This window comes from Corylus avellana, chromosome 8, assembly GCF_965113065.1.
Source record: "Corylus avellana chromosome 8, dhCorAvel1.hap1.2, whole genome shotgun sequence".
NCBI classification, from domain to species: Eukaryota; Viridiplantae; Streptophyta; class Magnoliopsida; order Fagales; family Betulaceae; genus Corylus; species Corylus avellana.
Window position 1 is genome coordinate 17,319,168 of NC_142497.1, and position 24,462 is coordinate 17,343,629.

At 36.3% G+C, this 24,462-nt stretch overlaps 1 protein-coding gene, 1 long non-coding RNA gene and 1 pseudogene across 3 annotated transcripts; 2 read left to right on the plus strand and 1 right to left on the minus strand.

The window, feature by feature from the left end:
• The first annotated feature begins 8,777 nt into the window (after positions 1-8,777).
• On the plus strand, positions 8,778-14,833 carry LOC132164667 (uncharacterized). 2 transcript variants are annotated; one of them, XR_009438404.2, is made up of 4 exons: positions 8,778-8,911; positions 10,760-10,854; positions 11,361-11,440; positions 14,528-14,833. It is a non-coding gene; the product is annotated as an uncharacterized LOC132164667 (long non-coding RNA). The 2 variants fall into 2 exon arrangements; XR_009438405.2 differs by having other exon boundaries at positions 14,537-14,833.
• Positions 8,918-10,652, plus strand: LOC132164666 (pentatricopeptide repeat-containing protein At2g27800, mitochondrial-like). Its single transcript, XM_059575210.2, has one exon. It carries the CDS (start codon positions 9,110-9,112, stop codon positions 10,364-10,366), a length of 1,257 nt encoding a protein of 418 aa, XP_059431193.2. The 5' UTR covers positions 8,918-9,109; the 3' UTR covers positions 10,367-10,652.
• Positions 14,834-14,880: 47 nt separating the features above from the next.
• Positions 14,881-23,670, minus strand: LOC148584208 (uncharacterized; annotated as a pseudogene).
• Positions 23,671-24,462: the final 792 nt, after the last annotated feature.

The following is a 24,462-nucleotide window of genomic DNA, read 5'->3' on the forward strand; positions in this document are numbered from 1 at the left end:
TAACGGGTTGATCCATTTGGTACTCCAGTCTGGCTTTTGTAAGGAGGCTTTGGAGGTTTAAAGATGAAGAAGAACCTGGGAGCAACAATTTTTGGTTTCTATCGCAAGAAGGTTTTCATTGCAAGAAGGAGGTGAAGAAGAAAGATGTGTTCTATCTGAATGGGCAAGAGTATAACTGGTATATCAGCAAAAATAAATCACATGTACGGCACATGAGAGGACCTCCGTTAGGATTTCACAGAAAATCCTAATATAAGGGAGAAAGTGGAAGGAAATCAAAATTGGATACACTAAAGTGAGAGATTTTGAACGTTAAGGGGTGTTTGCAAAAGGCGCGTAAGTTTGTGGGGAGTAAGTGAAGTTTCCCCTTTTAGTTTAGTTTTTAGTTTAGGTTTCATTGTGTTTGTAATATGTTTATGAATTATGTTTATTGTAGGGGCTATTTCTTTTGGTTGATAGTTTATTTTAATACTTGGTTTTATTGATTTTTTTTTTTGGTGGGGGGGTTTGAATTGTTGTAGTAAGGAGGTATTTCTTGTGGTTGTTGGTTTGTTTAAATACTTGTTTTTATTGTTTTATTTACGTTTGTTTTTTTGTTTTTTTTTTTTTGAAATATATCATACTCATTCATTGATAAAAGTTGCGAGCCTAAAGCTCTTACAAACAGAGCAAAAAGCTCTGAAGTAAATCATAGCCGAAGCTAAAGATACAGTCATCAACAACATACCAAATTAACCAAAACACAGCATCCGCTAACCTATGACCAAATATCAGGTTTAAAACTCAGATCTGCATCAAACAGACACCATCTAATGCATAGGTAGCGCTTATTCCTCAACTTTGAGAGCAAAACCCCCAAGCCGATACTTAATCCTCGGCCTTGAGAGCAAAACCCTCAAGCCAATACCTATTCCTCGGCCTTGAGAGCAAAACCCCCAAGCCGATACTCATCCTCCTCGACTCGAAAGCCAGGATAAAGTTTACATCCACAATCCAAGGGCTTGGACCAATAATAATGAGCAGCAAACGGGCGCAACAAAGCAGGAGGAGAGAGCCTTATTACAAGCATAAATAAAACCATACAGAGAAATAAAGGGAACAGTAAAACTAATGCAGGAAAAGAAATTACAGCAAAGAAAACCAAATATAGGGAAACTCAAAGGAAATACAAAACAGAAAAAACAACAATACAGGGAAAAAAACGCGAAAAACACTCAAAGTGGGTCACGGCAGCCGGAGGAGGCCGATCGCGAGCTGGCCGGAAACCGCGGCGGAAGGTGGCACAAAAAGCTTGGCGCGGGAGGGGCGCGTGAAAAGACCCGACAGCGAACGGTGAGCAGCAAAGCGGGCGAAGAGGAGATCGGCGGCACACACAAACAAATAGGGAGGAGGAGAGTTTGAGTGAAAACCCCCAAAAGCAGTACCCACAGAGAGAGAACACAAGCACAACATAACAGAAAACACCAAAGACAGAAACAAGCCTCAAACAAAAACCGGGAAGCAAAGAAGGGAGGAGGGATGCAACGGGCATCCCTCCTCCCCTGAGGCGGCGGCTTTTGTTTACGTTTGTTGTTGTTAGGAGATATCTCTTTTTATTGTTGGTTTGTTTACATATATTATGTATTAGCCTATTAGCTAAGCTTTTAAAATGATTTTTAGGGCATTTACAAAAATTGGATTTTTATTTTTAAGGCCCATATAGGCAAAAACATTGATTTTTTTAGGATTTTTGGGCTTTTTTTAATTATTTATTATTATTATTATTATTTGGAACAATCACAACAAAGCCCAATTTAGTGGGACAAAAAGGCTAATATTTTTTTAAAAAAATGGGCTAACTGTGTGCAAAAAATAGGCTTATTTTAGGCCCAATACCTAAAATAAGCCAAAAATACAATTTTTTAAAAAATCGGTTAGCCGGTTCTGGTTTTCCAAAACCAATAACCGGGGTACTCTGGTTCCGATTCCTGGTTTTGACCAGTAATCAGGAACCGGGACCAGGTTGACACCCCTAGGTGACTTTACTTGCTATGTAATTTAAGCAAATAACATTAATTATCCATAGTTGGGAATACAATCCACACTCATTCTACAATTAATGATTTTTACATAATAGTCATATGTAAACATGTATTGAATCTTTCATTCAATTTCTTTCCTCTAAGGTTATCCCAATTTGAGATTTATATTGACACTTCTCTCCGATGTTTTATTACACTATCGGTATACAGATATTATACCAAACTTAACATAATGCCTTTGGGTAGACTTTACATTTATGTCAATTTATAATGTTTGTTACATACAAGTGTCATTCGCCCAAAAAATATTTATTTAATTTAATGAGGCAAAAATGCATACCATCATTCATTCAGGCATCCCTAAATCCTTCTGATTATGCCATGAACCATGTAACTTTATCTTAATTCTTAAGTGTTCCTTAATCCTATTTTTGTTACATGCTCTCTAAATTTATTTAGAGATAACCCTTTGATCATGGGATCAACTACCATCTTTATTGAGGGAATAAATTCAACTTTTATTTCACTTCTCTCCACTATATCTTGAATATAGTGATGACTTATGTCAATGTGTTTGCCTTTGGAACTTTGAGCTCCATTTTTTATTAGAGAGATGACAGACTTATTATCACAAAATACATTGACATGCCTATTTGGCATTCCAAAGTTTAGACTTTTAATGAAACACTTAATTCAAACTGCATTGCTCACCGATGTGCTGCATGATATATACTTAACTTTCATTGTGAATTTTGCAACACAATTTTGTTTCTTACTTAACCAAGAAACAGTTGTTCCCCCAAATAAGAATACATAGCCACTCATAGATTTTTTGTCATCTAGATCTACTGCAAAATCCGCGTTAGTGTATCTAGCACTGTTTAGATCTCCTAATCCAAAACACAAACCCATGTTTTTAGTGCTTTGCAGATATCTAAATATTCTTTTTACTGCTTGCCAATGCTCTTTTCCTGGATTGGATTGATATCTACTAACCGATCCCACAGCATGACAAATGTCTGTTCTTGTGCTTGCAATAGCATATATAAGACTGCCCACAGCTTGGACATAGGGGACGGTTTCCATTTCAAGAATTTAAGTTTGATTTTGAGGACACATTGTTGTGCTCAACAGGTGTGCTTAGGGGTTTACATTTGTCCATATTAAACCTTCTAAGTACTTTCTCTATATATTTCTCTTGATCTAAGTATAACAATTTTGAGGTCCTATCCCTTGAAATTTTTATTCCCAAGACATAGGTTGCTTCACCCATGTCTTTCTTTGAATCATTTCTTAGCAGTTTCCAGTCAATAGTATGTCATCTACATATAATGACAATATAATTAACTTATCATTGTCGTTATATATGTAAACACATTGATCTAGTGGACTTACCTCGAAATCGATCTCCATGATAGTATCGTGAAATTTTAAGTATCAGGTCTTGAGGATTGCTTTAGCCCGTACAGTGACCTCTTCAATTTATAAGCATTTTCTTCATGTCCATTCACATTGAATCCTTCTAGTTGAATCATATATATGTCTTCTTGCAATTCTCCATTTAGAAATGTTGTTTTTACTTTTAATTGGTGCAACTCTAAATCCATCTTAGCTACTATGGATATGATTATTCTTACCAAGGTGAATCTTGCTACAGGCAAATAAGTGTCAACGAAGTCCACACCTGGTTGTTGGGTGAATCCTTTGGCTACTAACCTAGCCTTGTATTTATCAAGACTTCCATATGCTTTAAATTTCTCCTTCAGTACCCATTTACATCCAATGGCTTTTGTTTGGTGTGGTAGATCTATGAGCTCCTAGACATCATTTCTGTTGATTGAGTCTAGTTCATCGTTCATTGCATCAATCCATTTGTTTGCATTTATAGCTTCTTTGAAACTAGTTGGATCATCTTGTAGGTTTATATCATCTATACTTAGTACATAATGATCTTTAAGTATAACTGATGGTCGTCTTTGTCTTTTAACCCTCCCACTATTTTCAGGATTAGGGTCATTTAGATTCGATCTTCTTTTACTTCCACTATCCTGGAGATTTATAATGTTTTCATCTTCAAATGAGCTTTCAAAAGGTACTGGTTGTGTAGATTTTTCATCTTCTAGTTGTGTAGATTCTTCATCTTCTAATAGCCTGGTATCTTCCATAGGAGTGATTTGATTTGAATTTTCAAGAAAAACAACAAATCTACTTTCTATCAATCCCTTCTCAGAATTGTAGAATCGATATCCACTACCATTCTCAACATATCCTATGAACCTGCATTCCCATGTTTTATCTTTTAATTTATCCCTTAAAGGTTTTTGGATAAATACATAAGCTTTACATCCCCAGACTTTAAGATTTTCTATGTTGGGTTTCTGACCTGTCCAAATCCCATAATGAGTTAAAGGTTTGGATTTTGTCTTAACCTTGTTGAGTATATAAGTTGATGTGGATAAAGCTTCTCCCCAAAAATGTATAGGTAAGTCAGTAAATGCCATAATTGATCTTGTCATTTCCATTAAAGTTCTATTTCTCCTTTTTGCAATACCATTTTGTTGGGGCTTATATGGCATTTTGTACAAATGTTTTACCCCATTTTCTTTGTAGAAAATATCCATAGCTTCGTATTCTCCCCCTATCATTATTCAAGTTTTTAATAGATCTCCCTAATTGTTTTTCTACCTTCAATTTGTATTCTTTGAACTTATCAATAGCTTCAAAATTGTTCTTGATGAGGTAGATATATCCATACCTTGAATAATCATGAGTGAATGTAATAAAGTATTTCATTCCTTTATGTGTTTTAGTTATCAATGGTTCACAAATATCTTAGTGAATTACTTCCAATAATTCTGATGATTTTCAGTGTTTTGAAAAAGACTTTCTAGTCATTTTTTCTTTTAATACATGATTCACGTATATTAAAATCTCAAGAATTAATGTGTGGTAGTAATCCACCCTTACTCATTCTTATCAATTTATTTTTATTAATATGGCCTAGTCTAAAATGCCATAGATAAGAACTATTGTCAGACACACGTGAGTAATGTGAAATGGAAACTTTATTATCAACTTTAATTAAATGTATATTATCCACTTTAATACCCTTTATAGAAGTATTCCATTTCCTAATGTAGACCTTCCAAGATTTGAATTTGATCTTGTATCCTTTGTTATCTAATATAGGAACTGATATCAGATTTCCCTTGATACTAGGAACATACAAAACATCATGCAAAACAATAATTGAACATTTGCCAAAAATCTTACACTTTCCTTCTCCTAACACGTCACTATAGATGTTATTGCTCATGTATACTTTATATTCTCCAGCTGCTTTCTCTTTGAAGTCCACAAAGAATTCTCTGTCCCTTGTTTGCTGTTGAATCTATTCACTATGAGCTCGAAGTTTGTTCTGCCATCATTACTTCAATGATTGTCATTGCTATTTCCTTCTGTATTTTATTGCCATTGATTTTTGGACAATTTGTTTTGAAATGTCCAACTTTTCCACATTTGAAGCATGCTCCTTTAGTTTTGACTTTACCTTTTGGCTTACCCTTCCATTTTCTTTTAAACTTTTTGGGTTTGCCTCTGAATGTAGGAGCTCGAACAGTCTGAGATACATTTTGGGTTATCATCAAATTGCTTGTTGTTCCTTCTCTCCTTCTTCTTTTCATTCTCTCCTCTTCGAGTACAAGTAATACTAGTAGAGAAACCATGGAGACCTCTTTTCCACTAAGTGTTAAAGAAGCCACTACATGTTCCCATGATAAGGGGAGACCGTTAAGTATGGTGGTCACCTGCATTTTATCAGATACAGGATGACCTGCATTTGCAAGCTCTTTTGCAATTAATTCCATTTGGTTTACAAATTCGCCCACATAGTCATTTTCACTCATACGTGCACAATTATACTTATCTAATAGTAATTGTATGTGCGTATCAGACCTTGGCCATACTTTGCCTCCAATGCTTTCATAATTTCTTTTGCAGTCTTGTGACCTTCAAATAGAAGAATGATGTTGTCCTTCATGCTATGAATAAGTGTGGCTCTCGCCATTAAGTCGTCTTCCATCAATTTTTCATGCTTCTTTTTGGCTTCTCCATTATTCAGGTCATCTGGATTGGGCTTCTCTAATGTGAGGGTGTATTGTGTTTTCTCATGTATCAGTACATAAGAAATGTGTTGTTTTCACATTCTAAAATTCATCCCATTGAGACTTTCGACTCTAGAGGAATCAACGCTACCTTTAATAGCCATTTTAGAAATTAGATGTAACAATATAATAATAATATTTACAATTATAATTTTTTAGTATGATTTTTACAATTGTCTTAATAATAATTTCAAATGTGATATGTGGTTCTAATTATTACAAACCAATAATAACTGTGAAAGAATAAAAATATAAATAGTAATAATAATAACAACAACAGCTATAAAATCAATTGTCACCATGATAAGTTAGTCGGGCCTGATAGTTGTTCAAGTAACCCTTATAATAGGCCAAATCTGGATCTGGTGGACTGACCCGTTCACCCATCCTCGGGAGAGTGTAGTGGTGTATGCTAGCAAGCCACGGGTCCCTAGGGTTTTGCACAACAGTCCGAACAATCCTTAAAGGATGTGGACCCCTCAGGCGTCTGTTAGATGATATCCCCATCTTTGCCAAATCTGGAATAATGAACTCAACCTCCTTGTATTGCCTTGGGGGCAACCAACAGGACCGAATAAACCTCCGGTTCATGTTTCGATGGCTTTGATTAGAAGACCTCCTCTTTCCCAGTGATTTCTTTGATTTTTCTGTTGAAAATTATTAGCTCTAAAGCCTGTAGTGTTCTTCCCCTTGAAATCAACTTTCCAACTGTCCAAATCGGGGTTGGAATGGGCAAGAACGAGCAACGTTACCAAAATCTCTTGAACTGGCCGATTCATGTGAACCGAACGGTCTAAACAAACTAGACCGGCAATATACGGACCAACGCTTGCAGATGGCACCTCAGCGCTCCACGTGGCTCGGCTTCTCGGCTGGGTTATGTGGCGCGGGTTAGTCTCCGAATCGGGTCCTGAATTTGGGCGTGTCAGCGGGTCAAATTCCGGGTTTGGGCAATTCCAGAAGTTGGGCTGAAAATATTCAATTCGTTGGGCCTGGGCTTATTTTTTCTGGGCTTGGGCTCTCAGGGTTGACTTACGGGCTGTATATTTCCACTTTAGACCAAATTGGAAGGGTTGTCGGGTTAGGCTGCAACGGGGCTCCGGGACGACGTCGTGTCATTTTTTGCGGGCTTGCTCTAGGATCCGTGGACCGGTACCATTTCGTACCGTTTGGGAATTTACTTGATTTTTCTTCTGCAGATCGTCTTCCTCCTCCGAAACGTCTTCCTCTTCTTCCTCTGGATCTTCTTCTTCCCACAAAGCAGGATCTAAATCAAAATCATCAGATAAAGACACCTTCGATTTTTTTCTTCCTCATACGTTCTTGAAGTGAGATTTGCATTTTGGGATGCAATTTCAGATTCGTCCAAAATGAGTTTTTGTGGAAAGATTTTCTTAGAATCATCTAGCGGCATACTGAGAAATTTTCTCTAATACTTTTGTTCCAACAGGTACGTTCTCCTCAATGCATCTACGTTGCCTGGATATCTCAAACCACCCGCAGTAATCATAAGTGGTTTTTCCTCTGGCTTTTCCAAGGTTTGATGTAAATTTTTGAAAGTCACAATAGAGGCCAAACTAATTAGTTGTCAGTGAATAGTTTGATAAATATCAGAGAGGAATATTTGAGGATCTTCAATCAATTCTTGTTGTTCTTCAATCTTCTTTTGTTCATCCATAACGTTGTGCTTTGATACCACTGTAGATTTTTGTAGAATGATCTTCAGGAATGATTTCTCCAATTAGGGTGGAAATCCAATGGAAACTAAGAGAATTTGAGAGACAAACGTAAATTAGGAATTGTTACAAAATGTGTTCTCATGAGACTCTATTTATAGAGTCTCAATCACAACTCTTGACTAAGAGTTGGGTCCTCTTATCAGATAACCTTCATCTGGAAGTTATTACCTTTCTGTAAGATTAATCAAGTGTGGGGATGACCACACTTAAAATAGTGTGATCACCCTATGCGCCATCATGTTCATCTCCGCTACAAGTGCATTTCCAAACACAATCCCTTTTATTGCCTCTACTATAGTGACAATTTTTCTATATACCTGAAAAGTCTTTCGTATTGATCAATGATTTACTCCCAGAAAAGAACTAGAGCAAAACAAAGGACAGACCGGAAACCCAATAATGTTACTCTTAAGGATTTGAAACGATTAAACCTTCACCCCATTAATTGCTACTAAAATCAATCTAGAGAGAAGACAAACAAATTCAAAAAGAAAAAGAAACAGGAAAATACATGAAAAAATAAAACCAGAAACAAACCCACATAATAGAAAACATCGGGGGACGGCAGGGTGGAGGTAGCCGGTGGAGAGGCGCATGTCATATTGGATCTGGTGTAGTTATCATATTTGAGATGAAATGAATTGAGAAAAAAAAAAAAAAAATTAAAATCTTCTAAAGGTGGTAAATACTTAAATGGTAAGATTTGAAAACATGGTTACTATTTTTGTTTGGTTTGTTTGTTTTAGAGATTGAGATTTATGGGCTGAAATTCATTCGGCCCAAAATGATTTGTTCCCACCAGTTCACCAAATGGCCCACCCAATACCACAAAAGCCGCTTGCTAGCTTCCCTTCTCTCCACCTCCAGGGTTCCAGAGCGTAAAACGACACCGCTCTCCATCCTCCATCACTCTTCTTCTTCTTCTTCATTTCCTGCAATCAGTGTTTCCAACTTTTGGATTCGGTCCGGTCCTTGCAATAACATAAAGGTCAGATTCCAACTTTCTCTCTTTTTTTGAACTTTTCAGCTGACCAAATAGCAAAAGTCTTTTTCATGGTTCTGAAATCCTATCATATGCTTCATAATTTCTGCTTTTTGTTTGGCCTGATTTATATGTGCGATGATTCAGAAATTCCTTTTGATTTGAGCTGTTATTGGCCATGTACTATTCCTCGTTTCTGATATTATGGTTTTTGTTCGGGGAAATCGCTTGAATTATATTCTCTCCGGCAGAAATTTAATCCGTCAGATATGCTCCACATACCCATTTCGCCATTTTTATCAGCACCCAAAAAGCTACTCTAAGTATGCAATACCTTCCAATGAAATTCTATGCCTATATGTGCGCGTTTCCTTGAATTCCTTATACTCTACTAAGGCCCCGTCGAGATCTTTTAGAAGGAGAGAGCGTAAGAGATCACTATCTAATGCTGAAACCCCTCTTAATGAAGCCCAATTTCAACGTGCGGTTTCCCAGCTTCCTCCGAGATTCACTGCCGAAGAGCTTTGCAATGTCATAACCCTCCAAGAAGATCCCAAAGTGTGCTTGGGGCTATTCAATTGGGCTTCGCAACAATCGAGGTTTAGGCACGATGTTTGCACTTACCACATTACAATAAAGAAGCTTGGTGCAGCAAAAATGTACCAAGAGATGGATGATGTTGTAAACCAAGTGCTTGCTCTTCCGTATGTTGGTTCTGAGGCCCTTTTCAATACCATCATCTATTATTTCACGGAGACGCGGAAGCTGACTCGAGCTGTCAATATATTTAAGCACATGAAGAATAGCAGAAATTTGGATTGTAGGCCTTCTGTTAGAACCTATAATCTTCTTTTTGCGGCGTTCTTGAGTCGGGGAAATAATTCCTATATAAACCATATTTATATGGAGACTATTAGATGCTTGTTTAGGCAGATGGTAAATGATGGGATTGAGCCTGATATTTTTTCTTTGAATTCTCTTATAAAGGGTTATGTACTTTCTCTTCATGTTAATGATGCTTTAAGGGTATTTCATCAGATGGGTATGGTATACAAGTGTGTGCCCAACTCATTTTCCTATGATTATTTGATCCATGGGTTATGTGCACAAGGCCGCACAAACAATGCTAGGGAGTTGTGTGATGAAATGAAGGAAAAAGGGTTTCTTCCGAGTAGTAAATCGTATAACTCGGTCGTGAATGCTTTGGCTCTTGGTGGAGAGGTTGATGAGGCAGTGAGGTGCCTATGGGAGATGATTGAAAAGCGGAGGTCAGCTGATTTCATTACCTACAGGACTGTCTTAGATGAGATCTGCAGACGAGGAAGGGTAGGAGAGGCCATTAGGTTGTTGAAGGAGTTTCAAGAAAAAGACATTGTGGATGGGCATACTTACAGGAAGCTTCTATATGTGCTTGAAGATGACTTTGGAAATTCAGTTGACAAAAATCAGTTTGGATACTGAGCGTGAGATCTTCATCATTACATGTAACCTGTCGTACTTGCTTTGAATTGAAAGTTAGCTGCAACAGCTTTAAATTATCTAGTGCAAGTCTGCTAGTATTACATGCATGTTCTGAGAGGTTATGTGTGGTTAAGCTTGGGTGCAGAACTTTATGAAATTCTCCCTTTGCATGAGTTATTATCAATCATCTATAAAATTGAGAATTAAAAACCAAAACCATGATCTTCAGTTTATTTATATATTTTTTTAACAATTTATTTTCTGCTTCATTATCTTCTGTGTAAACTTTAAACCATCATATTAATTACTGTTATCAAAGTATCTTTGTCTTTTTGATAAGTTATTGTTGTCAAAGTATTTATTTAAATTACAATCTTTTTTTCATGGTTGCAGTTGAGTTAGGTCAAGCATATGATTCAAATCTTTTGGGTGTAGAAGGAAAAATCTTTCAAGCTAGAATGTTGGAGATGTAATGCCAGTACAATATGGTACATACTATGTTTGTCTTGAAACTGTGCCGAATCCATATAATTTCAGAACCACATTAATAACTTATGTTCATTTGAGTTCAACTGGACATCTGCTTTGATAATTGATCCAAGATCTAAAACTTGTTTCATTGTCAAAGAAGGGGAGTCAAAAGAGAGGCTATGGTTGTTCTGTCTTACAAGTTAAGGATCTTGCATCTTGATTCACTGAAGTCAAATATCATCTTATACAGCATACTATGTCTAAAAGTTAGATTTTTATGAATTCAAGATGAATGGTAAATTTCAATTTATAATGTTTATTTTGCCATATATGCAAGTTTCATGTTTTCTACAAAAGCTTGGGGCCATTTGGTTTGAGTTAGTAAAACTTTTTGTTCCCTTTATCTATGTCAGTGCTATTGATAAGTTTGCTTCCTTAGAAATAGGCTGTATTGTATATGAGTTCATATATTATTGTATTTTCCGGTTCATATTAACTTGAGCTCATATTATCCTGTCCATAGTTTTGTTGGTGCCCATATGCGATCAATAAAAGGAGCATAGGTGCTTCCTATATCCCCATCTTCCAGAAGAGATTGTTGAGGTTTTATTTTTTCCCTTCCTTTCTTTTTTCAATTTTACCATTCATCAAGGTGGGATCATATTATTTGTTTCTTTCCTATATATTTCTAGGAGGCTAGTCATTGCCCTCAAATGGCAACAATGTGATTTGGTTTTGGCTCGGTTTTTTGTTGAATCGATAGAAGGTGGTCTTGTATATAGTTTGGTGTTTTGGTGGTATTTGGGTGTTTCACGCTAGAATTATGCTGCTACTTGGGGTGCCCGCACAGGCTAGACCACTAACAAAATCTAGGCGGTGGCTGCACAGCCACCTCAACCGGAACAAGGGTGGCTACTCGTCCACCTCAACCAGGATAGGGCTTTGCCATATAGCCATCCCTCTCCTCCATTGAGGGAGGACACACCATCACCATTTTTTTATTTTTTTTTTAATTCTTTTTTAAGTAAGGAATCAAACTCTATACCTGTTTGAGTTTTCTCAAAATAAGCAGGTGTATTCTATAGAAAACTTTTTCTCAAATAGGCCTTATCATAATACAATACTAAGAGCACTTCTTACCTTTGTGTCCCATCAAAACAATTTTTCAAACTAAAAACCAAACATATTTACCCAATACACTAAAAAGTAACATATATCTTAGTAGCTTATTCACATTCTTACATCAATATGCATCATCATGATATATTCACAAAATATCCAATTCTTTGTTTATCATAATCATTGCTTGCTTAACACATGTAAAATCATTAAAAGTACACACCATCATATTCATTCCCAAAATATTTTGCTCGTGTGAAACACAATAATCATGCCTTAAAAACAAGTATCTTTTTCCTCGGTAAGTAATATACTTACAAATATCATGATGGTTGAGAAAGATCTCCAACTCAAGCACAAACACTACAATATTACATTGCATACGCTATTAGCCTCAAATCCAACATTGAAATTCTAACTTGTAAAATACCATAAGCACTGAGCTTCTTCCAAAGGGAAATGTTAAACATCCCAAATTTTCTTCCTAAAAGTTGGTTCCTAAATGATGTGTCACCATCCTATGAATTGGTGACACACTTCTCAAAATAATAAATCTCATGCGATGGTGACACATCATTTGGGAACCAACTTTTAGAAAAAAATTTTGGGATGTGTAGGACTCCTTTCTTCCAAATACCCAAAGCAAACATAAGGTTAAAAACCACTACACCCTCAATTAACTTGATCTTTAGAGAAATTTAGGGTTTAATATCAAAATTCCCAATTTCACTCAACTCGAGAGAAATTAGGGTTTAACTCATACCTTGATTGCACAGAGAAGTGGAAGTTCCAATATCGCAAATCTTCTATCTGAAGCTCTTGTATTGTATAGCACCATTCCTTACACAAAAACCCTAAGGAGATTTCTAGGATTAAACACTATACCCAAACACTTGACCTAACTTACAGAAAAAAGTCTTAGTTTATACCTTTGATGAACAGTAAAATTGAAGATCCAACCCAAGAATCTTCAACCCAAAGCTTACAAATTGAGTAAAAATCGTTCTCTAAGTTCCCAAACCCAAAAATAGAGGATACCCAACAAGAGAGGGCGTGAGAGATGAGAAAAATGAGGAGAAATGCAGTTTGAGAATTGAAGTTTCTTATTTATATTGTCACGGTTTGTTCGAACAAATATGTGTCTCGCCCGAACGAGTAAGTGACTCGTTCAATATCTTGTTTGAATGTAACTTTAGACGAGTAACTCAGCCATTATTCGTTTAGCACGTTTGAACCAATTACGAACAAACAATTTTGTCCAATTCTTGTTTGTAGCTCGTTTGAATGCTAGTGCGGATGAACCATTTAGATTAGCCTTGTATGTAGCTTGTCCAATTGCCTACAATGGACGAGAACACTAGGCAACCCGTCTGATAGCTCATCTAAACGCCTATGGTGGACGAGCACACTCGCAACGCTTTCCTAAAAACTCTCTTAAGTATAATTTTATTCCTAGTGTTTTGGGTTAACAACTAAATATATTTCTAATTATTTTATTGGGCGTTACACCACCAGTGTTGGCCATTAACCTCAAGGCTTGTTAGGGTAGCTGTCCTGTTCAATTGCCAGCCTTTGGGTGATGGTTTTATGTTGATCGGAAAATGAGTCCAATTGGGCTTTTCAATTTAGTGAGAGGGGATGCTCGTGGTGGCTTACAACCTTCTTTGGCGGCTGTTCGTCGCCACTCGTCAATTGTGGTGGTGGAAGGTTGTATGGTAGTGGGTTTGGTAGTTTTGTAGTGAGAGAGGAAAAATCAAGGAGAAGGAGATGGTTTAACAATGAGAATGGAAGAATCGATGAGAAGAGAGAGGACAATGTTGGGAGAGAGAGGGATAGTGAGAAACAATAAAATAGTTGTTTTTATTTGCTTTATAACAAATTGTGTTTTGTATACTTTGAAGTTAATTTGTTGGAGAAGAAAAATGGCTTATACTAGCAATATTTAGCTAATATGAGTCAAATGTAAATATTGCGACTCTTATGTATGATTGACTGATTTATTTTCTTTTGTTTATTTGCTTGTAGTCCAATTTTTATTGGTTATAATAATTGCTTATCGAATTTAAATATTTTTATACTTTTTTAAACAAGTTTGTGACATGGCACATCCTATACACTACTCCAATTTAGGGCTGGCAAAACATGTTTGCGTGTCGGGTTCATGTCCAACCCTATTACGACACAACACATTTAAGCCCAATCCAAACACGACACGTTTAGAACACCCAAACCCGAACACGACACATTTTATAAACGAGTAACACGACACGACACGTGTAACCCATTTATATAAACATGTCGTGTTGGGTCGACCCGACCCGACACGGCTGACCCGAATGTAACATTTAATTTAATTTAATTTAATTTTTTTGATAAGTAACCATTTTAATTTTTATGACCTAACAAAAATTGCAACCAAGCAACAAATACAATGGCAGTCTTTCCTCTACTTACTTCAAGAGACAAACACTAAAAATCTATCTATATAGATACAAAACCAAAGCTAAAAACCAAATTAATTACATGCTCATGTTAAGAAATATTAATAGATTTAGCTCAAGGTGATTTTAGATTTTTCAGGTCTCAGGTTCTGAAGCATTGCTCCACCAACTCCAAGGGAGACTTTTCTGTTGCTTGCAACTCCTGTGGGAGTTCTCGAAGCCTTTTTTCCACCCTTTGATGGACTGAGTTTTGAACTTTTGACTCAAAAGGTGCTTCCTGCTTAGCTATCAGCTGTCCCTGGATTCTCTTCTGGTCCTAAAATACATAACCAATTCAAGCATGGGTCATAAAGAGCTGCATATAAGTACTACTCATATCTGCATAGTGTTATTCAATCAGATCGTACTCTAATAATACGACTGGGATTTAAGCTCACAGTATTTTTAACTCTATATCCTATTGCTATGAGAAATAAAACGTGGCTAAGCAAGATCTTTACTAAGAATTTTGTTAACTAAAGCACGATCTTTCTCAGCACGTTTCAGGGTAAGATGTGCACCTCTTCCACCATTATAGCGATTATCGTCCTGAAATTTCATGATATGAAGGTGAATAAAGCAAGAAAATAACGATCATATTTGAACATTTCATTCACTCAATATCTTATAATGTCTGCTTTAAGCTGAGTCATCTATCCATCTCCACTATTTCAACATATTAACGACTGTCAACTGCTCTTCTCAGTTACTAGTTCAGATCAACCTTGGAGCTAACATTACAGACTAGACTACAGACAACATAGACCTAGTAGGGAAACAACCAAAATCTACCAGAAACCAAACATAATGCATTTCTTCTCTAAGAACAAGAGTACAACTCTGTTGTAATAAAAGTCACAAATCCCCTGTTCAGTTATCAAGCAAACCGAGGAAAACATTAGGAAAATGTGGCTCAAAGGACACTGGCAACCCATACAAATTTTATCCCACTAAATCTTGAAACATTTTTGGCCCCTAGTTATCATCCTAGAACCCTTGATACTAGCCAAGCTTTAAGGCCCGTTTGATTTGCGGAATAGACCCCTGAAATGGAATGGCTATTCCTATGGAATAGTCATTCTTTTGTTTAGTAAGAGTCTATTCCTATAAATAATTATTTTTGTGGAAATCACTAATCTCTTACATACAGAAATAGCTATTCCTGATATATTGTTAATTTAAACTACTAAAGTATTAAAGCCATTGTTTATTTGTGATTTATCTCATATCTCATATCTCAAATGTGATCCAATAATTCAAAACAATAAGGAAAAAAACCCTAGGGCCCCGTTTGGTTTGCGGAATAAATATTCCATTAGGAAAATGAATATGTATTACTGGGAATAAAAGAGTTTGGAATGGAATAAATTATAAGTATTGCAATTCTTTAGTTTGGTAGCAACACATATTTCATTATTGGAATGAACTAAAATTACTAAAAAGCCCATTTGATTTCTAATTTTTTCAAAACTCAAATTTAAAAATAAAAAATAAAAAATAAAGGTTAGAATGTGTGGTGGCCGACCACCCCAATGGGTGGCCGGTCACCCACAGCAACTAGGGGTGACGCAGCCACCCCCAAAGGACCTCACCGTGGCTCTCTGTGGGTGGCGCGGCCACCCCCGATTCCCATCAGGGGTGGTCGCAACCACCCTCAAAGCCCTCTAGCGCGACCACCCCCGTTGTGAATCGGGGTGGCTAGGCCACCACGAAATCTCACTGGGGGTGGTCTTGGCCACCCCCAGAGGGCCTTGCCGGTCCACTGTGAGGCCCTCTAGGGGTGGCAGCTCTGTGGGTGGCCGGCCACCCACATGATATTTTGATTTTTTTTTTTTTTTTTAAGAAAAAAAAATGGTTTTTTTTGGAAAACCTTGTAATTTTCCTCATGAATAACTATTCCTCTAAAAAATGAGAGGAATAGTTATTGCTGTGTGTAAGAGATGAGTGATTTTTACAGGAATAACTATTCTTAGGAATAAACTCTTACCAAACAAAATAATGACTCATCACATTACAGGGGTCTATTCGGCAAACCAAACGGGCCCTAAGGCTTTCCAGTGGTTTATTCCAGGGTATTTTTGTCATTTTATATACAAAAGAGGTAATTACAATTTTTTTTTGGTAGTTTTGAAGGATATTGATGCAATCTTTGCCTTAGGAGGGTATTTTTACTTTTCCTAATTTTAAGATCCTTTAGAAGTTATGCCGTATAATATTGCTGTAAGCCTATAATAAGCGACTAAGAGTTTGTTTTGGATTACGTTTGAGAAATAAAGTTTTTAAGTCAAAAATAACTTTTAAGCAAAAGTTTCATTTTTAAGCTTCTGTCAAAAAGTGTTTTTTTGACCATTTTTAGGCTTTTTGGATCCTTAAAAGTGTTTTTAATTTTTTTATCAAACGAATACTAACTTCTTGAGTGTTAAAAACACTTTTAGACTCCTTAAACGCAATCACAAACATGCCTTAAGAGAAGATATAAACAATAATAATCAATATTATTGTCTTAAATCCCATATATGTTTGTGGGTGAACTCTATAGTTCGCATGTTTGCAAAGTGCAAGGAAATATTGAAATAAGATATGCTTGGAAAATGTTTTATGAAAGGTTAGGAAAAAAAATATGATGTTTTACGGGTATGTTCGGATGAGAAGGCGTTAAAGACTATTTAAGTAAATTTTACTTAAAAATTTGCAGCAATTGGCTGGAGATTATGTCTCAAAGGTTATTAGATCGAATTCCTCTTTCATTTTTCTTCATTTGTGTGGATATGTAAAAATAATAATAATAATAGAGATTTTTCATTATCAATACCAACTAAACAGCAAAAGAGTGCTTTTTTTTTTTTTTTTTTTTTTTGTCTTTTGAAAAAAAAAAAAAAGTGAAAAACTTTTCATTAGAAAATGTTTTAAATCAAAACAAACAGAATCTAAAAAAAAAAAAAAAAAGAGTTCAAAAATATGCCCATTATGTTTAGGATTCAAAAAAAAAAAAAAAAAACCTTTAGACCGAATGATTTTTTTTTTTTTTTAATTGAATAAAGGAGAAGGTTACAAGGAGGATATTTTTCACCTTTAATTCAAATAGAAGAGAGAATGGGAGACCTATGAGAATGAGTCAATGCATCAGCATCACTTTCTCATTCTCGGCCTTGTATTGATAGAAAAGCCATTGCGCAGCATGCCATAAGATTTTTTTTATATTATATTAAAGTTGAGCTTCCATTATATATATATATATATATATATATATATAAAAGACTAACTTGATAAATTAATTAAGAATAAGATATATTAGATGAAATAATATTTAAAAAATTAATTTTTTTTTTTTTTTTTACTAACAATGACAATATTTTTAAGAACTTTTGCTTGGCTATTTTTTAAATTAAAATCAGTTTTCAATTTTTTTTTATTGTAACACATTATGTTAAAGTTTTTATTTTTTTATTTTTTTCAACCTACCGTCTCCGTCTTATTCTAACATAAAATATGTAACATGACAATTACAATCTCAAGGCAAAAAGTTTTAAAAGTGTTAGAATATATTCTGATATTCTGATATTCATCGTATTTGATGATTGATCTATATACATATATATATATATATATATATATTGATTTGATACTGTAATATTATTCATTAACTCTTGATTGTATTTCCTATTTTATTTGGCCTTATTCTACTATAAATAGGTCATTTTGTATAACTTTTTTTTTTTTTTTTTTTGAAAAATGGATACGTCATTCCAAATAAAATGATCAACAAAACAACACAGAGGGGGAATTATCCTGCCCTCCTAAAACACCACAGATACTTGGTGGAGTCACCTCCACCCAAGTTGAATGTATGATATGGGTTGTAGCTAATTTAGCTAATACATGTGCATAAACATTAGCTCCCCTAGCTACATAAGCAAAAGCTCCCGGCTCCAAAGATTGTATTTCCGCTTTTATGCCTTCCACAAAATGCCCATAACAGCCTTGACATGGACTAGCATCATTGACAGCTTGGACAACCCGTAGAGCATCCCCTTCAAAAATGATTTGCATGTAGCCTCGTTCCTTACCAAAAATGACAGCGTGAGTTGCAACAATGGCTTCGGCAGTCGTAGGCTCAACCACAAACTCCTTAGTAACACTCCGCCCAGCTAAGAAAAAACCATCAGAATTTCGAGCAATGCAGCCTAACCTGATTCTCCCCTTCTTATGGTCCACTGCAGCGTCCCAATTAATTTTAATTGTGTTCACTGGAGGTGGTTGCCACTAAGCAAAGCCATCTTGCTAAAACTTTCTAGTATCATGTTTGTCCGCCATATTTGCCCTCTGAAAGTCTGCTAAGGTCGTGCCTACCTCCCGTATAATTTGGCTAGGATGGGTGAATTCTTCTCCATGGATCACGGCATTTCTGCGTAACCACAATCATCTGGCTGTCACTGTGAAGACCTCTATCTCTAAATCATCGCATCGTCTTACCAGGTCTTCAAAAATGTCGAAAAAATTCAACCCACCATAGCACCTCTTCTAAAATTTTGTCAATCCACAACCCCATACATCAGCAGCTGCAGGACAATTCCAGAGAATGTGGGCCATATCTTCCTGCTCCAGCTCACAAATGGGGCAAACACTATTTTGAATCACCCCCGTACATCGGAGATTTCTTTTAGTAGCGAGTAGATTATTTAGTGCTCTCCATAAGAACATTTTTGTTAAAGTTGACACATGGATGAAAATAATTTCCTCACATACCCATCTGATTGGGCTTTCATTAGCTTAAATAGAATTGAATCCTACGGCTGTTACAAAGAGATAATGGCAAATTAAATGTACAGTTACAAAGAGATAATGACAAATTAAATGTACAGTTACAAAGAGATATTGAATCCTACAACAACTGTTACAAAGAGATAACATTAAATTCAATTAACTACTCAACATAATGTCAAAAACAAATATCTTGGAGCAGTAACGTGTGGAGCAATAAACAAAGAGTAACGTCAATACTCCCCCTCAAGTTGGATCGTGTATGGAAATAACGCCCAACTTGCAAATTAAACCATGAAATACATCTTTACCCAATGGCTTTGTGAATACATCTGCAAGTTGATGAGATGCAGGTATGTATCTTGGAGCAATAAGTTTGGATTGTAGCTTTTCCCGAACGAAATGACAATCTATTTCTATATGCTTGGTACGTTCGTGAAAAACTGGATTGTTGGCGATGTGCAAGGCAGCTTGGTTGTCACAAAACATTGTGATTGGAGAAGAATGAGAAATACCCATATCGTTCAACAAATATTTTAATCATTGAAGTTCACATGTTAAAGTGGCCATGGCTCGATATTCAGCTTCAGCAGAAGACTGAGAAACTGTAGATTGTTTCTTAGTTTTCCAAGAAATAAGATTGGAACCAAGAAAAATGCAAAAGCCTGTAGTAGATCGTCGAGTAATAGGACACCCTGCCCAATCTGAATCACAATAACCTTGCAAATGAATAGTACTCGATGATGATAAAAAAATTCCCTTACCAATGAATGCATAAACTGACTAAGAATATTGACTGAATAATTAATATCAGGTCTTGTGACAGTAAGGTATATAAGACGTCCCACCAATCGACGATAAGGAGTGGGGTCAGGAAGTAAAGTACCATCATCTGGTGATAAATGCAAGTGTTGCTCCATAGGAAAATCAGAGACACGTCCTCCAATCAAACCAGTATCCTTGAGAATGTCTAAGATGTATTTCTTTTGAGAAAGAAATATGCCCTTTTTCGAACGGGCAACCTCTATGCCAAGAAAATATTTAAGCTTGCCTAAATCTTTGATAAAGAATTTCTTCTCGAGAAATTGCTTGAGCTGGTTGATAGCCAAATCATCGTTTCCTGTAATGATGATGTCGTCTACATAGACCAAGACAAAAGTAGAAGAATTGCCATTATGATTAAAAAATAATGAATAATCAGACTTAGACTGAGAAAAACCAGCTTGCATGATGGTAGATGAAAATTTTGCAAACCACTGACGTGATGCTTGCTTCAACCCATAGATAGATTTGTTCAGTTTACAAATTCGTGTCTCCCCCTTTCGGCAAAAACCAGGTGGAAGTACCATATATACCTCTTCGTTAAGATCGCCTTGTAAAAAGGCATTATTAACGTCAAGTTGATGTAGAGACCATTGCTTGATGGATGCGATAGAAAGTAAGGTTCGAACGGTTACCAATTTTGCAACAGGTGCGAAAGTCTCGTGGTAATCTAATCCTTCAATTTGAGTAAAACCTTTGGCTACCAAACGGGCCTTATAACGCTCAATTGTTCCATCTGATCGGTATTTAATTTTGTACACCCATTTACATCCTATGGGTTTCTTGTTGGGTGGAAGAGAAATAAGGCTCCAAGTATCATTTTTTTCAAGAGCTTCAATTTCTTTTTCCATAGCTTCCCGCCATAATGGTGATTTCACTGCTTGAGAAAAGGTTCTAGGCTCATCTGTTGAACAAATAGTAGAAAGAAACCCTCTGTGTGCAAATGAAAACTTAGAAAGAGAAATATATTGATGGAGCGGGTAAGGTGTACCTTTCAACTTAGAGTCAGATGGAGAAGGTAGCTGGTCATGAGTAGCAATGGAGCATTGATAATCAGCCAAGTAAGAAGGTGGACGCCGAATGCGACTAGGCCGATTAATTTGCGGACTAGTAGGAGACTAGGAGGAGTGATAGGATTTTGCTCCACACTAGGTGGTTCTAAATCCAACTGTTCAATGGGAGAAGTGATTGCATCATTTTTAGCAATAGGAAAATCAAAAATGGGATCATCACTCAAAGGTAAAGGAGTAACATCTGAAGATGAGGTTGTAAATTTAGATAAATCACGAAATGGAAAAATTCCTTCATGAAATATGACATCTCGAGAAGTAAAAATGGTTTTAGTGGCTATATCAAAAATTTTGTAACCTTTTTGAGCATAAGGATAGCCAATAAAAATGCCAGGTTTACCTCGTTGGTCAAATTTATGTTTAATGCTATGATTGTGAGCAAAACATAAACTCCCAAAAACACGCAAATGAGAATAATTTGGTTTTGAGTGGAATAGAATTTCATGTGGAGATTTCCCAGATAAAAGAGAAGATGGCATTTTATTGATCAAATATGTGGCAGTGAGAACGCACTCACCCCAAAATTGTAAGGGTAAGTGCGCTTGAAAACGAAGAGCTCGAGCAACCTCAAGAAGGTGTCGATGTTTACGTTCAACGACACCATTTTGTTGCGGAGTCCCGACACAACTTCATTGATGGATTATGCCACGTTCTGAAAAATATTTTTGCATATCATTGGAAAGAAATTCGGAACCATTGTCCGATCTAACTTGTTGTATGCAAGAATTGAATTGAGTCTTAATCATGGAAAAGAATGATTGCAAAATAGTTTTAGTCTCAGACTTGACATGCATCAAATAAACCCAAGTACATCGACTAAAATCATCAACAATGGTTAAGAAATAACGAGAACCATTTAAAGATTGTTGGGAAAAACTTCCCCAAATATCACAATGAATTAAAGCGAAAGGTCTATTAGTAGTAATAGAACTAGAAGAAAATGGCAAACGTGCTTGTTTGGCTTGAGGACAAATTTTACAAGCAGAATTATTTGAACAAGAAATGAAAGGAATATCCTTAGCTAAATTATGCAAAGTACGATAAGATATGTGTCCAAGTCGCCAGTGCCATAAATCAATGGAAAAGTTTTTAGTAACTGCCATTGCCGAAGCAACTTGAAAACAGTATAGCCCCTCATGAACATTACCCTGCCCAATCGTCCTCTTCGTTGACAGGTCCTGAAAAAAACATTGAGTAGAAGAGAAAGTCACTAAGCAATTATTAGTTTTTGCTAGTTGACTAACAGATAAGAGGTTAAATTTGAATGATGGGATGAAGAAAACATTCTCAAGTTTAATAGTGGATGAAAGATTAATAGTTCCAATATGTGTAATAGGTACATTCGACCCATCAGGAAGTTGAACAAAAGATGGAGTTGGACAGGCTTTATAAGAGGAAAACAAAGATAATGAGTGGCACATGTGGTTAGTAGCTCCTGTATCAATAATCCACATCGAAGCAGAGTGAGCAATAAGTGCTATACCTGCTAGAGAAACACTAGAATTTATGCTACCTGAAGAGAGCATAGCAAGTAATTTGTTGTGCTGTTCTTGGGTGATGGGTGGTGGTGACACCATGGCACAATCTTCAGCTTTAGTGGTTTTAACAGGAGCCTCGCTCTTCTTTGGAGGATACCCAACAAGCTTGAAGCAGCGATCTTTAGTGTGACCGTCACGGCCACAATGATCACAATGGTAGCGTGGCTTACGGTTGAGTTGGCCACCACGATTTGTGGGCTTGGTGGTAAAAGCTGCAGCATCTGGAGTTGAGGATAATGAAGAATGTATCTCTTGTTGTTTTTCTTCTTGACGAACGAGTGAATAAATTTTGTGCTAGGAAAAGGTTCCATGAGAAGTATTTGGCTACGAAGTGCAGCATATGGTTCATGAAGGCCTTGTAAAAATTCCATCGCCCTATCTTGTTGCAATTTTTCTGCAGTAGTTCTCCCATGTCCACATGTGCATGGTTGGATACTTACAAGAGAATTGAGCTCATTCCATAATGACTTGAGCTTTGTAAAATATGCAGAAACAGACATATTGTTCTCTTGTTTGAGAGAAGAAATTGACTGCTTCAACTGATAAATTTGTGGTGCATTGGATTGAGAGAATCGCTCCGAAAGATCTGACCAAATCTCCCTCGCAGTCTCAGCATATAAAATACTGCTACGAATCTCACTCGAAACAGAATTGAGAATCCATGAACAGACAAGATCATTACATCTCTCCCATTGAGGAAGATCAGTAGGTGAATCTGGTTTAATCAAGGTGCCATCTACAAAACCCAATTTGTTTTTGGCACGCAAAGCCATAGTGATAGCACGAATCCACGTGCCATAATTATCGCCAGATAGAAGAGGTGTAACAAGCACCATGGTTGGACTATCTGAGTGATGAACATAATGAGGATCATTGATTGATCCCTGTGAATCACTGCTCTCAGAGGAAGAAACTACTTTAGGTTGTGCTTCAGTCATTGTAAAATGAGCACGAAAAAAAAAATACGAATAGTTGAGGAAAAAAAATGTCTAAAAAAAATCGTTGCCTAATGCTCTGATACCATGTTAAAGTTGACACATGGATGAAAATAATTTCCTCACATACCCATCTGATTGGGCTTTCATTAGCTTAAATAGAATTGAATCCTACGGCTGTTACAAAGAGATAATGGCAAATTAAATGTACAGTTACAAAGAGATAATGACTGTTACAAAGAGATAACATTAAATTCAATTAACTACTCAACATAATGTCAAAAACAAATATCTTGGAGCAGTAACGTGTGGAGCAATAAACAAAAAGTAACGTCAATACCACATTCGGAACCTGCATCTGCTAGCAAACTTTCCAAATATCCTTCTTATCATGCATCCCTGATCCCACACAACCCTTCTTAGCAATAAATTCCATTTCCAAATGGTATGCACTTCTAACAGAAAAGACCCCATTAGAAGTACGCCTTCATATTAGTCGATCAGGCACCTATATTGGGCTTAACGGGATTCCCTGAATTACCTTAGCCTCCTCTGCATGAAAAATGGTATTCAGGAGCTGGGTATTCCAACCTTTAGTATCTTGGTCTATTAACTCAGCCACTCTTGCATCATCCCCCAACAAAGACCTTGGAGATTGGACCATAAAGGAGCTCAGTGTTGGTAACCACTGATCCCCTTATACTTTGGAATAAGATTCTCTCCGGTCCATTATGAATTAGAGAGTATCTAGTTCATGGCTAGAATTTCTTCTCAGAAATCTTATGGCCACAAATGGGACACATATCCCACTAATAAAAATAATAATAAAAAATTATTTTATATTAAAAAAAAATTAATAAAAATATAAGAAAAAAGAAAGGGGTGGTTGGCCACCATAGG

Coding starts and splice junctions, on each gene's coding strand:
- LOC132164666 (XM_059575210.2), top strand. CDS start 9,110: ATGGTTTTTGTTCGGGGAAATCGCTTGAATTATATTCTCTCCGGCAGA.